At 36.5% G+C, this 10,947-nt stretch overlaps 1 protein-coding gene across 3 annotated transcripts; it reads right to left on the bottom strand.

Annotated features, from left to right (window-relative positions):
• Positions 1 to 1,547: 1,547 nt before the first annotated feature.
• On the bottom strand, positions 1,548 to 10,765 carry LOC129254801 (uncharacterized). Of its 3 annotated transcripts, none has more exons than XM_064109776.1 (4): positions 10,277 to 10,407; positions 8,720 to 9,334; positions 6,706 to 6,818; positions 1,548 to 4,040 (listed from the first exon to the last, which is right to left on the bottom strand). In XM_064109776.1, the coding sequence occupies exons 3-4, from the start codon at positions 6,773 to 6,775 to the stop codon at positions 3,487 to 3,489; spliced, it is 624 nt and encodes a 207-aa protein (XP_063965846.1). In that variant the 5' UTR covers positions 6,776 to 6,818; positions 8,720 to 9,334; positions 10,277 to 10,407; the 3' UTR covers positions 1,548 to 3,486. The 3 variants fall into 3 exon arrangements, with proteins under 3 accessions (XP_063965846.1, XP_063965841.1, XP_054749303.2); XM_064109771.1 differs by having other exon boundaries at positions 8,720 to 9,459; positions 10,277 to 10,398; XM_054893328.2 differs by having other exon boundaries at positions 8,720 to 10,765.
• Positions 10,766 to 10,947: the final 182 nt, after the last annotated feature.

Below are 10,947 nucleotides of genomic sequence, written 5' to 3'. Positions count from 1 at the left end.
CAATTCAGAAGACACAATATACATAATTTATGTTATTTATGTATAATCATTATTACGACACAGTCATGTTTAAAAAATATATTTCACATAAGTGCTTCTGATTACCAAGGGGCGGATCCAGGATTTTCCATAGGGGGGTGTTAAGAAAAGTTTTGACAATCCAAAAAAAGGTCTTCACTGGCCTATGCATTACATATTCCACTAAAACCATATTTTGTGTGCCTCTCAAGGGGGGGGGGGCACGGGCAGGATGTGCCCCCCCCCCCCTCTGGATCTGCCACTATCCTTACCCTCTTCGAAACGAGAAAAATATTTTTTTTCATAGACCTAAAACCAATATCTGTAAAAGATCTGCCTCTGAATTTGAAAGTAGTCATTTTATTTTCTTCATGCAACCACTTTCATTCAAGAGTACCTTATTAGATTTTATGGATTTTTATGTACCGGCCGAGGGGGTGGTGGTTGGGGTGCATAGGCGGATCCAGGGGACGAGGGAGGGGGCCCGCCCCCTTCCCCTATTGGCGGAGCAAAAAAAGGAAAAGGGTGAAAGAAAGAAAAAAAGGGGGGAAAGAGGTGAAAAAAAGGAGATAGGAAAAAGATGCGAAAGACGAGTGAATGAAATAAGGTGAGGAGAAGCCTTGGAAAATGAAAAATGAAATAAAATTAATAATATTAAAAATGTTAAATTTTCGCTCGCGCTTCGCGCTCGCATTGCATTTTTGATGAGGTACAAATCTTGCTCATTAGGTTGATATGGAGCCTAATTTTTTTGCAGTCAACATACAAAACATAATTATTTTAGCTCGGACATCAAGCTTTCATTATTTTGTTTGATTTACGAATTGATTATTTTTAAGTGTTTTGTAAAAATTTCCGTTTTATAGATCGGTTGTAAAGGCCAGCCCTGTTCGGAACCCTTTTCTGTGTTCTTTGACATGTTTGAAGGACCTTCAAAGGTTCCAAATACGGGACAAGGAAAATAGTGATGAGTGTAAGCCTACGAGCACATTAAAACAATTAATTCCATCATCAAAATTTCCTTTTTAAATCTTAATGTGGGGTGGAACCCAGAGAGCAGAGACCTATTAATGATTGTGCCCATAATTTCAAAGAGCTGCATGCGTAAATGTTTTATAAAAATTCGTTCAGTGATTGCAAGTAGGTGTCCAATTATGTATGTCCGTATTACATTGAAGTCTTGAATTGATTAAGACGCTGTATAGATAAATATAATTCAAACCTGTTGTGTCGTGAACAGAAAATTTTGAGGGGCAAACTGGCGAGGGCAAACTCTCGAAAAAGATGTGAGCATGTGAAAATTTTTAAATCTCCTTTATCATGTTTATTGTGTGTTAAATCTTGATTTACATGATATTCGAAATAATGAAAATATTACACGATTTTTTTTTCTTACGTTTCATTTTCTCCTTTTATACTCTTGGTTAAGGAAATTGAGGGTCAAGTGCCACCAATCCCCATGTATTACTGATCGGAAAATTTTTCAGCGAAGTTTTCAAGTGAATAGAATGACACTGAAAAGCCGTCGATTCAATGGAATGAAAAATCGGACAATTTTATTTCCAAATTCAATAAATTCTGCACTTCAACATTCCACATAATATACAAATATAAAATTACTTAGTAATCAACTTAATCTATGGCATGATAATTAGGCAATCATTATATACAATCACACTTACTCAGAAAATGCTTTTGACGGTGATGAAAAGCACACGAGATGATATATACAAAACATTTGACAGGAATCATGAGCAAACATTTTATGATCACATTATTATATTTGGTATAGTAGCAATTCTATATGCCAGTAAAGAAGGAATGCTCGCAAAATATAAAAGATTTTGCAATTTCTAGCCTTTTCTTACTTATGACGATAATATGAATGAAATGAGAAACATAATTGTGACCATTGTCCTAATAACGTACAACGTAATATTTGGTACAACACCAGTTCATCCATGGTCTATACAACAATATTTTATCGATAAACCATTTAGTCTATATTATACAATTATACTTATCACTGTTTTGGTATCACTTGGTATTCAATCCATTTGGTTTCAGTGATCAAATTGTCTTTTTTTTACCCCGTCTACAGAGTTTTAAAAATTTCGCCTCTATTACTCATTGCAACTTCAACTAAACTGCTATAGATAGACGATAATGTGCTACCATGCTGGTATTAATACTTAACAGCCAATGAAAATCGAGGATTCCAGGGAGGATGTTACCAGTGGATTACAAAGTTACCAGAACTTTTTTATTTAAGGGGGGGGGGGGTAATATAGATTGAATGCTTAAAGACCAGGCTGCTCAGGTGAACTGGGCACTGGATTGCATGATTACACCAAGTGACGATTCACCAACTTAATATTCTCCTCCATTAAAAGACATTACTAACCACAAACAAAGGACTATTCTTAGGACATAATTTTTCTAGAGAAATTACTAGAATCATAAACACCTCCTCATTATGACGTACGTAAGTGCATGGCCACTTTTAGCCAGTACTAGATTACTTCCACTTTTCAAGATAATACTGGTTTAGTTTTGGCTACAGGCCTAACAACGGTAATCGTGTATAATTATGTTAGTTTGTTTTGTGTGTGTGTGAGGGTGTGTGTGTGTGATAAGGCTGTATGTGTGCAAAATTCTACCACTATATGCATCAATTTTAATTGCAGTCCAACACTTTGTAGAAGAGAATGATTAAAATAAAGAATAGTTGTGGATATGCCTGAACATCATCTTACAGCAGCTAAGCCTATATTTCTCAAATTTTGATACTGTTTTTAAACTTTCTTTTTACAAGTGTACTTCTTATAGACATATTTGGATTAAAAGATATGGTGTCAGTTGCAAAAGAGCAATCAGAAGCAATCAGAAGCTCGCACACGTGTTTTCTTTCTTTTTGCGACGATCCCAATATTCAGATAACTGAGATGGTTGTCAAAATTATGATCGGACCGTTTCCAATAAGTGCATTAAGTGTTTCTCATGAAGTGTAAAACACAATGTGGCTTGAAATAGTACTATGATGGGGAGGGACAGGGACTGAGTTTGTCACATTATCTATACAAATGACAATGTGAAAATATCATAGATTTATATGATCATCCACACATGACTTCTTTGCTTTTTCTTAGACAGGTCATTTCCTTCCAATGGAAGCGCTGTTTCAAGGTACTAAAGATAATGTCAGTTTGTGTGGCAAAGTTCTCATCCTAAAATCTGGTTAGCTTAACATTGTCCAAAATATAAGTCAATCAAATAGTAAACAAGAGTTGTCCAGTGAAAGAATTACTTCCTGGGATCTAATTTGTACTGAAGCAATGTGGCACGATGGAATAAAGTAAAACAAATATAACACCAATCGATATGCATCTGGTCGGGTATGAAAATCGTGAAATGTTTCTATTTTTCTGTTGATTTCACAATTTTGGCAACCATTTCCAGCCTTTTCCACTAAGCTTGTGTTTCCCTTTCTTCTTGTGGCCTTGAGGTTGAGGGCTCAAGGTCATTTTCTCCAAATACTTGCTCAGTCAAATTTAGTGTTTGAGTCCCTGAAGGATCGAATGGAACATCACTCAAAAGTGGCGTCGATGCTTCTCCTTTCTCTGTCTCTTTAGAGTCACTTTCTGTTACATGTTGGGACGCCCTCTCGTGAGATACCTCATCATCAGAAGTCATCAGAGGTTCTTCTTCCGGAATGGCGTTGTTTAAAGGTATATATTTGCCATTAGCTCTATCTGATGGCTCTTGTGTTTGATCTTTTTTATCTGACGTGTTAAAGTTTATCTCCTGTTTTTCTAGGTCTGCCATCATGGCGTCAAATTCCTTGCGTCCTATCATCCTACGTCTCTTTTGGGACCATCGACGGCAAGCCTTGTAGGCTTTATGTAAAGCCCAACACAAAGCAGCAAAACCAATCGCAAGACCAACTAAAATGATGATTTTTCTGAGGATGGGTCTTTTCCTGGTCTTGGCTCCATCGTCTTGCTCTTCATCAGGTGTTTGTCCTAAAACAGAAAGAAACAAAAACAAATTTATATTACTCATCCTTTGTGTCATTCACAATCTAAGGGCACATCCATCAAGCGGTGTATATGGACAGGGAACGACAATCCTTATGATTTTCAAGTAGTGAACCCCCCAAGAAAGGGAAGAAAAAGAACCCAGAAGAAAAAAAGAGAGGCCTGGTTGTCCTTCTTTTTCATTTCAACAACATTTATTCAATTTATGAAATACAGTGTCGTTTGTCTTCACCCCCTCGCATTGTTACAGGTAAAATAACTCAGGCTTAAAATAGTTGTCCTTAAAACCCTATAAAAATCAGTTGATCCAGATTCTTTAACGTGGGATCCAGATATCGAAATCGAATAGATCAGGAACTACACCTTTAATAGATCAGACAATTCCTGAAATTAATTTGCATTCATGATCGTCGACCCGAAACAAAAATAGGACAGGTGGAAATTGTTGTAGCCATCACTGCAGCAAGACCAACAGTATACAACGTAGACCTTTTTGTGTAAGTAAAATGGAATAACTTCAGAATACAGACACGTCAATGAATTGTTAGGCCTCACAGGATATGAAAATTGTATAACCATGCGCAAAAAAGCATACCATAGATACTTTATCAAGCCTGAAGTTCAGAACAACTTGATGTCAGAATGTTATTCCATCTATCGACCTCAAAGGAAATAGACGTTTCCTTTGTATGGGTCGTATGAGTTGAGGCATCATGATCCAGTATGCCTATATGTATAACATCGAATCCATATACTGCATTAATGATCCGAAGTGGCCAAGCAAGTTTAGGGGTACTTTCGCCATTTTTAAATCGAATTTGGAGGGGTGGATGTACAATTTGGCCTGGATTTTCTTTTGAAAACTTCTGGCCCTTGTCTCCTACTGCATAATGGCAATACGGTATAGAAAGGGAAATGTTGGCATTAGGAAATGGCGGGACAGATTTGGCCGAATATCAAACCCATCCCGTCCATCGTATGAAAAAATTAGCTCTCTTATAAGGTGCACTAATCTTTGCTGACGAATTTAATTTTACTCTAGTCTAAATCATCTTCTTCTTCTTATTTCTCATTTAATATCAGATCCATCTTTTCCCTCCTCCCTCATTTTGAATGATGGAATCAGTTAATTCCTCCTTTAAACTAACCAAACATTCAACTTCCCACATGCCTCATTTCTTTCCTGCCTCTTTTGATCAAGATATAGATTATCTTATGAATAATGATTTAGCCGAAATACTTCCCTCGTAAAACACACAACTGTATAACTGAATATATGCCAAGACTGATTTATGTTAATTTTTTTTCGTAATGAGTAAGTCGCTATAGTAAAGTCCAAATTTTGTTTATAACATCGGGTAATAAAACGCTCGCAACTTTAAAAAAAATAAATTTGGCCTGATATGCAATATCTTTCCCCTCAAAATGTTTGGCTCATTGGGCCACTGTATTATCATTGCATTCTCATTGAGAAATGACCCAGACGTGAATTTTGACAAAACTTCGACATTTTTTTGTGTCATTATAAGTGCAATCGCTGTTATCGAAATGCAGGTGTGTTTGTATACTAATTCTTGGGTAAGATAAAAGAGTGGACAATGATATCATTAACACATCACCTTGGATCAATAATAAAACTGGTAAAGCTATTCCATTGTCATATAATTATTATAGTCCAACAAAAATTACAGGCCTATATATACACAGAATAGCAAAGACAAGAAAGCAAGCACATTTTGCAAGTTTGGAACCTAAATGTACATAATATTCTGATCAAGAGAACATATAATATAGGCCTATATTACTCGCCCCCAGCGCTCGCTCGCATTATCTATATCATAGCAATTTCAGAAGAAAATCATTGGACACGTATGCCAGGGTATATATAGGTGTAAGAAATATGGTCAATCATCATAGTAATCAAACTAATCATGCATCTAAATGTATTTCATCTTTCTGACTTTTTATCATCTCTCTTCTCTTTTTTTCGTATATGGTCCGAGCACCCTAGCTTCCATACAAAGTTACAACCCTCCTAAATTTGTTAGTATACCCGTTTGTCCAACCAGCACTAAGACTTGTTAAATGTTATACATAATTTGCCCATACATCATTGCCTCCATCAAGATGTTCAAAGTCCGACCTAGTTTATCTGATATTGTATGAATCTAACTGGAGCTGTTAATATATAACTTCCCTATGCAAACTGGTTATCTTCCAATACAAACCATCACATGACGATTCATGAATTAAGAATAACGCATAAGGATTAAGGTGCGTGATCTGAAAGATTAAATTGTCAAGACTTTGGCCAATGATTAATGAAATCATATAATAGGTGTTTAAACTTATCATTAATCAAAATATTTCTCAACATGCTGTTCATGCAGGGCCTGTTTAGTTTTGAAAAGATCTTGCATGATAGGTTTCTAAACATACTGTATAATATACATGTACGTAAATCAGCAGTATGGTTACAAAACCAAATAAACGACCAGGAAGAGTTGTATATAAATCGACAGGGTAGAAGGGTGAAAGCAGTGAATATTGACTTCATTTCACTATATATCAATACATGTATATATGAATGTGGAATCACCTTTTGATAGCAAAATGAATGGATAAACAAACAGAATATGTTTTCCCTTACCGTATGAAAGAGTAACGAGATTTAGAAGGAATATTGAACCGAGGAGTAGGATATAATTGAAGCTATACATCTTGAGAGTTTGGTTGGTCTTCCTTCCTCATTGATGGGTCAACCTGGAGAGAATAAAAGAAGGGGAAATTATGTTTATACAAAATTACAAAAAAAAACGTTAAAGTCATATAATTCAGTTTCTGCTTACCCTATACTCCTAAAATACATTACGTCGGTTATTTTAATGAACATACCAGCTTTTAAACAAATTGCAGATAGATAATAGTGTTTTTTTTTTCTTTTTGAATAGTTGGGACGAGCTTAATCATATGCTTACCGACCAATAGGTCAACTTGTTAAAGAATTTCTGAAAGCGCAGGAGTCCATAGAAATTCGTTTCAATACGTCAATACCTTGAATAATATTATATGAAATCAATCAAATTATTGTCATTATCTATATCATTGTACTTTTTTTGTAAAGCGAATTATTGTGTCTGAATTTTGAAACTTGTGTTTCTCTAAGATGTAATTGCACTTTTATTTATGGTTTAGAAAAATACAATCTTGAATTCATTTATTTTTGGTTGGTTTCTAAACGTAGGCCTATATAGTGAACGTCAAAATGATTGATTAAAGGATCCGGTTGCAATCTGCTATTCTGTGTCAGAAGACTACTCTACTTCCTTCTTCTTTGAGGTTTGACGGATAATGTTACAAGCATAAAACTGTGACATACACTTAATGTATGTAATTCATGTACTTTGCAATGAAACATGAGGCTATAATTATACAAAATTAAAGGAGCCTTTAAACAGATTTAGGATCATTGCGTGTCTTACATTTGGAACATAAGACGATTCTTCAAGGAATATTTAAGTTAGTTTGAAGTGTTACCACTGCTACATGTAATTTTCAACAATCCAGTTTGGGTTCACCCTTAAGATAACTAGATTTATGGAGTTCGAAATACAGATCAAAACAGAGGATACTTTTTTCTAAAAATCTCATTGAATCACGCATAACGTGTATGGATAGAAAAGTAACGGCTTTCCTTAACACATGATAGAATAATTCATTTTCCAGACGTAATACTACAAAATATTAAACATGTCTGCAACCTCAAAGGAATGCAAAGGTCATGGACTGTAACTCGTCTGTTTTAACTTTGTACCTCGAAACATGGTATCAGCTTCCAAAGCCTTCCATGCTAAAACGATTGTCATTTGCAAGCTGATACCTGGGTTGCAATTGCTATAATATCCAGTACCATGATTAATATTATTTCTTTCTCACGTGCAATACCGAAATCAGAAGTGAAAGAGAGTTGTAAAGTGAAAATGTATTTACAAAAAAGTGAGGACAGAGATATATGGAAGAAAACGAAGAGGGAGGGTTACATGGGGAAGGGGCCTAGGGACAAGAGAGAGAGAGAGAGGGGGGGGGGAAGAGTCCCGCGAGAGAGAAACAATAGAGAGAAGAAAAGAGAGCAGAAAAGGCAAGAGAGGGGTGGAGAGCTATAGATTTGAAAGCATTGTTCTCATCACAGCCGCGCCGTGTATGAAATGTGAGATGAAGCTTTAAGAGGAAGGCAAATGTAAACTGAACTCCAAAGGACCTCTTGGCATTGAAAGCGATGTATAATGGCAATATCCCTCATTTGTATACAGCAGACATTGCCGTGTTATAAACTGTATCACGTACAGCAGCATTAGTAGCTCTATGACTATCCTAACGCAAATTACACCAACGCACGAGAAGAGTGATGGGTATTTTAATGATCAGAATAATCCTCATCATCACAACCGTAATGATGATGAATAGGAAATTATAAAATTATTACATAATAATATTTTGAAAATGCGAGAAACAGCCAAGACAACACACCATAATGGAGAGGAGATGGCGCCGAATGACCGAGAGAAGATGAAGAAAATATATTCATAATGTTAAGAATTAATATACACACGATATCTATCGTGTTGACTACCAAAGCAAACAACAATTATTCTAAATCAAGTTACCTTTATCGGTTCACAAAATGGCGTAGACTTCACAATGTACTATGAGCGCTCCATGGCGGGGATGGATGCATGCATCCTTCGCTTACCGCCTGTTATATATATATTCCAGTCAGTATACGCTTTAAGGTATCACGATCAAGTTACTAAAGCACGACACTGTAGAGTATTATCATAAATCTGGTGTATGCCTGCATGTAGGAAATCCGAACGATCTTTCTTCATCCAGTTTTAGATCACTTCACCGTCCGATGCTGTGTATTTCCAGTGAGCGAATGAGACAATGACCGGGAAAACAATGAATGTCTCGACGTGACTAATAAAGACCAGTCACCGCAGTCACACCGCAAATCCTATATACACAGTCTAATCGATTATCCCGTCGATCATTCACCCTTACAATACAATGGGTTACGTTTGATGTGGTCTTTGTTTCGTTAGTGTGGCTGCGGTATTATGCTTGATATGACTCGACATGGGGTGATGTCATTCTGTCCCTTCTATTGATTTTGTTGTCGTGCTGTCCAGGAATTGGAGTTTGCAGAACTCCTTATACCTTATTTGTTTGGGCCTTTGTGTACCAGGTCCTTTGTGTTGTGTGTAAACTAGGAGCGGGGTCTACAGGGAGAATCATACACCGGTAGTGATCCCAATCCAGGAGTACGGGGGTGGGGTAGGGGTTGCCACCCATTCCTCAGGTTTTCTCCGGAATGAACATGGTAATCACCAATCGGTATATAGGCCTATATACGAAATAGTATTTTTATGTTTTACAATGTGTACGTTGCATAATTATGTTTCGTTTTTCTCTCCGTAAAATTAATTTGCTGCGGTGCATATCTGACTCATATGGTTTACTTTAGTGCCATACCATCGTTGCATTGATAATAAAGAGCCGTTTGGTCGTTGTATACTTATATGTTATATTCAAATGGCTGCTATTCCTGGCTGCTATTATTTCAAGCTTTCAGCTTATACGATAGCTGGCCTCTACATTTAAATTTATTTGCTATTGTTTACATGAATTATGTCTATATCTACTTAACTACTATACAATTGTCACCTTTGTAACTTGATCATTATGTATGTTTGATTTTATATCATTGTTATAAATTTGTAATTTTGATTTATTAATAAATGCAGAAATACCTGCTAAAAACAATGATTAAGTCGAGAAATTCTGCGAGAAATTCTGCCATCAACTTGTGAGGACCTAACACCTTACACACACACACACACACACACACCCACACACAACACCACCCCACCCCTAACATTGTGATTCTTTGGCATGTTGGTATAATATTAACCATCTTACATCTATATATACACAGCGGAGGGGATTGATCAAAAGGATAGGAAGTCCCCATCCCTTATTGTTTTTTACAATTACATATATAGCAAATGTGCACGTTAAACCCCGGCAGTTGCTGTACTATATACCTGGCACGGGTCTTAGCGCCTCCTCTCCTCCTTCCCGTTTTGTTATTGATTTTCCCTTTCAGATAATACCTGGAGGAAAATATAGTCCGTGAGCCCATGTAATCCCTCTTAACCTACCTATTTGTTTGTCCACAACAAATAAACAAAATATTGGTTTAAAATCAAAGCCGTATCAAGACGATAGTTCTTGTTTGAAAACCGAGTCAATGATTAAAAACTGGCCGAGTGCATAGTGCCCCCGTGACACTGCGATTAATATTTTCAAGTGGATTGTCGATTTAATGAGCTCATTGAAGCACAGACTTGTGTTGTCATACTCTTCGGTGTGAAAAAAAATTGGAAGACACGTCGGCCTAGAGTCACTACACGATCAAACTCGCTTGAAAAAAAAATTTGAATAAGATGACATCATTACTCGTGGAGAGCGTAATCAATTAGACCAACTCTTTAAAGACAATCTGTATAAAACGTCTTATGATAAAGGTTTTTCAGCATAATCATAAGATGTAAACATAACACACACAAAACTACGATTGAATCCAGAAAGGAAAAACTCGGCCCGGATTATGCGATTTCCTTAACCAAATATCCAACATTGTAGAGCCTGGTAACATGGCCCTGGGAAGCGGGGTACACCCCCTCTCGATTTTCCTGGGGGTATATTGCTTATAGTGGTTACACCATACGCAAAACCCACGGGAGTTAGTTAAATTGAAACTTTTTTTGTGCTTACTTGCTTGTCAATTTTCTCTCTCCAAAATCACCGACATTTTGGAGTGAAAACATTT

This window comes from Lytechinus pictus, chromosome 2 (assembly GCF_037042905.1).
Source record: "Lytechinus pictus isolate F3 Inbred chromosome 2, Lp3.0, whole genome shotgun sequence".
NCBI classification, from domain to species: domain Eukaryota; kingdom Metazoa; phylum Echinodermata; class Echinoidea; order Temnopleuroida; family Toxopneustidae; genus Lytechinus; species Lytechinus pictus.
The sequence above is the reverse complement of the archived record's forward strand: the minus strand, read 5'-3'. Positions and strand labels throughout refer to the sequence as shown.

What these genes read in the sequence shown, in the direction of transcription:
- LOC129254801 (XM_054893328.2), bottom strand. Translation starts at nt 6,775, where the DNA reads ATGTATAGCTTCAATTATATCCTACTCCTCGGTTCAATATTCCTTCTA. An exon ending in TCTCGTTACTCTTTCATACG is followed by an intron (nt 4,041 to 6,705) that starts GTAAGGGAAAAC and finishes TTTCTGTTTTAG; the next exon opens with GACAAACACCTGATGAAGAG.